This window comes from Myotis lucifugus, unplaced genomic scaffold (assembly GCF_000147115.1).
Source record: "Myotis lucifugus unplaced genomic scaffold, Myoluc2.0 scaffold_140, whole genome shotgun sequence".
Lineage (NCBI taxonomy): Eukaryota > Metazoa > Chordata > Mammalia > Chiroptera > Vespertilionidae > Myotis > Myotis lucifugus.
The window spans coordinates 181,929-188,029 of NW_005871188.1; the positions used below are offsets into that span (position 1 = coordinate 181,929).

Consider the following 6,101-nt stretch of genomic DNA (forward strand, 5'->3'; position numbering starts at 1 on the left):
AATATATTTTATTGATTTTTTACAGAGAGGAAGGGAGAGAGATAGAGAGTTAGAAACATCGATGAGAGAGAAACATCGATCAGCTGCCTCCAGCACACCCCCCACTGGAGATGTGCCTGCAACCAAGGTACATGCCCTTGACCGGAATCGAACCTGGGACCTTTCAGTCCACAGGCCGACGCTCTATCCACTGAGCCAAACCGGTTACGGCACATTGTGGCAGCTTTTATTCTTTTCCCTCTAACTGGTGGGCCTGAGTCAGGGTCCTGCAGAATGGAACTTGCTTTTCTTCCCTTTGAGTCCCTGTGTGTGGCTTCCAGACAACAGAGATGCACTAGCAGCAAGTCTCTGGTATGCAGAAGTGTGTTTTTAATGGAGGTTGATTAATGCTAGACTGCCAGGCTCATTAAAATGTCACAGTATTCAAATGTGGAATTTTATGTACTGGTAGTGGCATCTGTTTGTTTTTATCTCTTATTTGATTTATATGCCTGAATCCCTAACATGGTGATCATGGTGTCCTGCCATGGGAGATCTGGGGACTTCTGGTTCTGCTACTTAAAACTACTGTGTGTCCTTCCTGAGATTCACTTTCAACATCTAAAAAATGTGAATAATAATACTTTTTCTTCAGTACTATGTCAATGATTAAAGCCCTACATACTGCTTAACATAGATGGGTAATCAATAAAAATTATTTAAATGAGTAAGAAAGTAAGTGAATTTCAGCAACAAAATAAAACCAATAGTATTGGGTTATAATTCATAGAACAAAATAAACACTCATGAGTCCATACTGATGTAAAAAGTTGAACAAACAAGTAAAGGGAAAAAAGAGACAGCTCTCTCTTCCCGAAGAATTCCAATTAATAAATGTTGAAATAACGAGGGAAACAGAAAAATCACTACAGAATAATGGTTTCAGACAAGAACTACTACTGTTGCTAAAATTAGTAGGCAAAGTATGAGGGAAAAAAGGATATTTGTGTAGCCTCAAAGTATTTCCTCCAAGATAAATATTAATTACAAAGGAAAAAATAGTAACTTTACAGGGGGGAAATTCAGCAGGCACTACTGTAACCAGGTGAACAAAGTTGGCATTACCAGTATTAAGATGAATCAACATTATATACCCCCTGCTATGATGTATAAAAAATAGCACATCACTCCTGTGGTATTCTGTCCAAAAAATGCAGAAAACACCTGACAAACTGATATTGAAGTACATTCTATAAAACACCTGGTCATTACTCTCCAAAAGTGTCAAGGTCATGACACAAAGGGAGGGCTGAGGAGCAGTCCTGGATCTGAGCAAACTAAGGAGACATGACAACTACATGCAATGTGGGACCCTCGACTGGATCCTAGGATAGAAATCAGGCATCAGCCCTGGCTGGTTTGGCTCAATGGATAGAGCATTGGCCTGTGGACTGAAGGGTCCCGGGTTCGATTCCGGTCAAGGGCACATTCCTGGGTTGAGGGCTTGATTCCCAGTCGGGGATGTGCAGGAGGCAGCTGATCAATGATTCTCTCTCATCATTGATGTTTCTATCTCTCTCTCCCTCTCCCTTTCTCTCTGAAATAAAAAAATATATATTAAAAAAAGATATATTAAGAAAAGAAAGAAAACAGGCATCAGTGGAAAAACTGGTGAAATTGAATGAAGTCTGTAGTTTAGTTAATTGTACTGTACCAACATTGATTTCTTAGTTCTGATAACTATCGTGGTTATACATGATGTTAATATTGAGAGAAGCCAGAGGAAGGACATATGGGAATTCTCTATGCTATTTTTGTAACTTTTCTGTAAGTCTGAATAACAAGTTAAAAAATAAATAAGAAAGTTGTAGTTATATTGTTGTCTTTTGTATTTACAAAATGCCACATACACTTGCAGCTCTTCCTACTACTACGGCCATGCTTCACACTGGGACCAGGCTTCGTAGTTTGCAAATCTGTTCCACATGTACCATCACATGGAATCCTCAACAATCCTGCCAAATATCATTCCCATTTTGCAGCTGATGAGACTGAGGCTCAGAGAGGGAAGCATTTGCCTAAGCTGGCCCAGCACAGTCACATCAGAGGTCAGTCGGTGAGAGAAGAACAAGCTGGCAATATTTTATTATACAAGGGGTTGGCAAAGGACAGATTCATGTTGATCACACATTCCCAGGGGTCTACCTGGTGATGCCGTTAATGCAATAAAACAGCAGTTGATTTGTACTGAGTGTCTGCAGTGTGTCTGAGCCATTGAACAAGAGGCAAATCCCACCGTGAACCCTGGGATCTTCACTGGGACACAGATTAGAAGAGGCCCAGCTTCAAGGATTCCGACTTGCACAGACTGAGGACTCCCATTTCCAGAAGTTCAAAAACTTCCTTTTTTATCTAAATGAGAGAAAAGATAAAAAAAAAAAAGGTTAAGATTAAGATGGTCTTGGTGAATAAATTCAACCTTCTGTACTCTCTGGTTTTTATGCAGCTGATATGGCCAGAGTCAGGGATGGCAGAAATCCCAACCCATATTTTATTCAGAGCTGGAATAGTTGCACAAGTAAAGGAAGAGGTATTATATAAAACACCAGTTTCGTTCAAGTGTCCTTTTGCTTGCAGCCACTTAAAATAAAATCTCATATAAAGATATCTAAAGTGTGCCCAGATTAGACACAGTCCTAATATATAAAAAGCCAGGGGCCGTCATGACCGAAACAACTGGATGAACGACCGAACTGCAGGCTGTGTGGGACGACCAGGCTGGCAGGGGGGGTTAGTGAGGGATGACCAAACGACTGAACAAGCAGGCTGCGTGGGGCGACCAGGCTGGTGGGGGGCGGGGAGGCAGTTGGGGGCAACCAGGCCAGTGGGGGGAGCAGTTAGGGGTGATCAGGAAGACAGGCAGGTGAGCAGTTAGGAGCCAGCAGTCTCAGATTGTGAGTCGGATATCCCCCGAGGGATCCCGGATTGGAGAGGGTGCAGGGTGGGCTGAGGGGACCCCCGCCCCCGTGCACGAATTTCGTGCACCAGGCCTCTAGTATCTACACTAATAAAAGAGAAACATGGTAATTAGCGTACGACCGCTACCCTTCCCATTGGCTAATCAGCATATCCTTATGCAAATTAACTGTCAGCCAAGATGGCGGCCGGCAGCCATGCACTGAAGCGAGCAGGGAGGCTTCCTTGCTCCAGTGACTGCTGACTCCAACATTCCCCGCCTGCCGCTGCCGGCCTCTCAACTGCAACTCTAAGCAACTATGTACTATGTTGCAAATAAGAAGCTAAACAAAACCCCAGAAACCGGCTTTCATTCAGCCGGGCTTCAGCCAGCCAGACCGCAACATTGTATCGATGTTTTCAGCAGTGAGGCCTCAGAGCTAAAGCTGGCCCAGAATAAAAAAAAAAAAAAAGAAAAAAAGGAGCGGTTGGGAGCTTCAGTCACCCGCTTCCGGAAAACAGCCCTCAGCCCCTCACCCAGACTGGCCAGGCACCCCAGTGGGGACCCCCACCCTGATCCAGGACACCCTTCAGGGCAAACCAGCCAGCCCCCACCCGTGCACCAGGCCTCTATCCTATATAGTAAAAGGGTAATATGCCTCCCAGCACAGGGATCAGCGGAGCAGCGAGGCTCCCGGCACCGGGATCAGCGTGACAGGGGGCAGCGCCCAAACCCCCTGATCAGCCCTGCTCTGTGCCTGATAGGGGGGAGCTCCCCAATCCCCTGATTGCCCTGCGGCTCTGTGTGTGACAGGGGGGAGCTCCCCAACCCCCTGATCGCCCTGCGGCTCTGTGTGTGACAGGGGGCGGGGCCACAACCTCTCTATCCGCCCTGCTCTGTTCCTGACAGGGGAAGGGGCCCCAACCCCCTGATCAGCCCTGCTCTGTGCCTGATAGGGGGGAGCTCCCCAATCCCCTGATCGCCCTGCGGCTCTGTGTTTGACAGGGTGCGGCGCACCAACCCCCTGATCGGCCCTGCTCTGTATGTGACAGGGTGTGGCGCCCCAACCCCCCCTCCCCCATGGGCCCTGCTCTGTGTGTGACAGGGTAGAGCCATAACCTCTCCATCGGCCCTGCCCTGAGTGTGACAGTGGTGGCGCCCCAACCCCCTGATCGGCCCTGCTCTGTGGGTGATAGAGGGTGGCGCCCCAACCCCCCTCCACGGGCCTTGACTGCTGTGTGTGACAGGGTAGAGCCATAACCTCCCCATTGGCCCTGCCCCTGAGTGTGACAGGGTGCAGCACCCCAACCCCCTGATCCGCCCTGCTCTGTGTGTGACAGGGGGCGGTGCCCCAACTCCCCTATCGGCCCTACTCTGTGAGTGACAGGGGGGAGCTCCTCAACCTCCTGATCGGCCCTGCTCTGTGCATGACAGGGGGGAGCTCCCCAACCCCCTGATGGGCCCTGCTCTGTGAGTGACAGGGGGCAGTGCCCCAACCCCCTGATTGGCCCTGCTCTGTGAGTGACAGGGGGCAGCGCCCCAACCCCCCAATCGGCCCTACCCTGAGTGTGACTGAGGGTGGCATCGAAACCTCCCGATACGCCCTGCTCTGTGCATGACGGGGCGGCGCCCCAACTCCCCAATCGGCCCTGCTCTGAGCCTGACCAGGGGCTGCACTTAGGGATTGGGCCTGCCCTCTGCCACCCGGGAGCAGGCCTAAGCCAGCAGGTCGTTATCTCCCGAGGGGTCCCAGAATGCAAGAGGGCACAGGCCAGGCTGGCGGACCCCCCTCCCCCCGCCCCCCGAGTGCACAAATTTTTGTGCACCCGGCCTCTAGTCTGTATAATAAAAGCTTAAGCAACCGTTATGGCGGGATGACCGGCTGCTATGATGTGCACTGACCACCAGGGGCAGATGTTCAACACAGGAGCTGCCCCCTAGTAGTCAGTGCGCTCCCACAGGGGGAGCGCTGCTCAACCAGAAGCAGAGCTCACTGCTGGCGAGTGCAGTGGCGGTGGCGGGAGCCTCTCCCACCTTCGCGGCAGTGCTAAGGAGCAGCAAGGTAAATGGTAAGGAGCAGCTAGCAGGCGGGTGGTAAGGAGCGAGGGGTCCCGGACTGCAAGAGGGATGTCTGCCTGACAGCTTAGGCCCGCTCCCCACAAGAGGGAACATGCCAGGTTGAGGACCTCCCCCCCGCCCCCCCAGTGCAAGAATTTCGTATAACTATGAGGGACAAGGGTTTTTTTTGTTTTGTTTTGTTACTATTTCTCTGAATTATTGTAATTAAAAAACTAGTGGTAGATTACTCAGATTTAACATTAAATCTGAAATAATCAAATATGGCCTCATGTGCTGGACATCAAATTGGTTAAACCAGTTTATTTTATTTTTATTGATTTCAAAGAGGGAGAGAGAGAGAGAGAAACATTGATGAAAGAGAAACGTAGATCGGCTGCCTCCTACACACCCCACACTGGGAATCAAGCCCACAACCTGGGCATGTGCCCTGACTGGGAATTGAACCATGACCTCCTGGTTCATAGGTCGATGCTCAATCACTGAGCCACGCCGGCCCAGCAAAACCAGTTAAAAAAAAAACCCAAAACTGTTGAGGGGACAGTGTGAGTGTGAGTGTGTGTGTGTGTGTGTGTGTGTGTGTAGGAAAGTGAGAAAATTGTTTCTTAACTTGAACTGATATCTGATATAATTCACTGATCATTTGTGATCAGGTTTGGTCATTCTGGGAATATAGTTATATGTGGTAAATTAGTTCACTGGGCATGGTTGGAGGAGTAATTCCCAGCCTATACGCTAGTTACTGCCATGATTCATTCCTGATTGGTGACCGGCAGCCCTGTTTACTACTGTACAAATCCTTTTATCTCCAACAGCTACACTGATCGGTTGCCTCCCATAAGCAGCCTGACCAAGGATCAAACCTGCAAACTGGGTAGTGTCTTGATCAGGAATTGAACCAGCGACCTTTTGGTGCTTGGGACATTACTCACCCAATTGAACCATACTGGCAGGGCAGGCATTCAGTTTTTAAAATATATTTTTACTAGAGGGCCCAGTGCACCAAATTTCATGCACAGGAGGGGGGGGGGGGATCTCTCAACCTTGCCCGACCCTCTCCAAATTGGGACCCAATGGTTAAGCCAAATTA

General features: G+C 49.1%; 1 protein-coding gene across 3 annotated transcripts in view; it reads right to left on the bottom strand.

Annotated features, from left to right (window-relative positions):
• Positions 1 to 2,092: 2,092 nt before the first annotated feature.
• CMSS1 (cms1 ribosomal small subunit homolog (yeast)) overlaps positions 2,093 to 6,101 on the bottom strand; it is a 384,439-nt gene continuing 380,430 nt past the window's right edge. For all 3 annotated transcript variants that reach the window (XM_006094686.3, XM_023758848.1, XM_023758849.1), the window contains exon 10: positions 2,093 to 2,391. In XM_006094686.3, the coding sequence (XP_006094748.1) occupies positions 2,308 to 2,391 (84 nt within the window). In that variant the 3' untranslated portion in view covers positions 2,093 to 2,307. The remainder of the gene's footprint in view (positions 2,392 to 6,101) is intronic.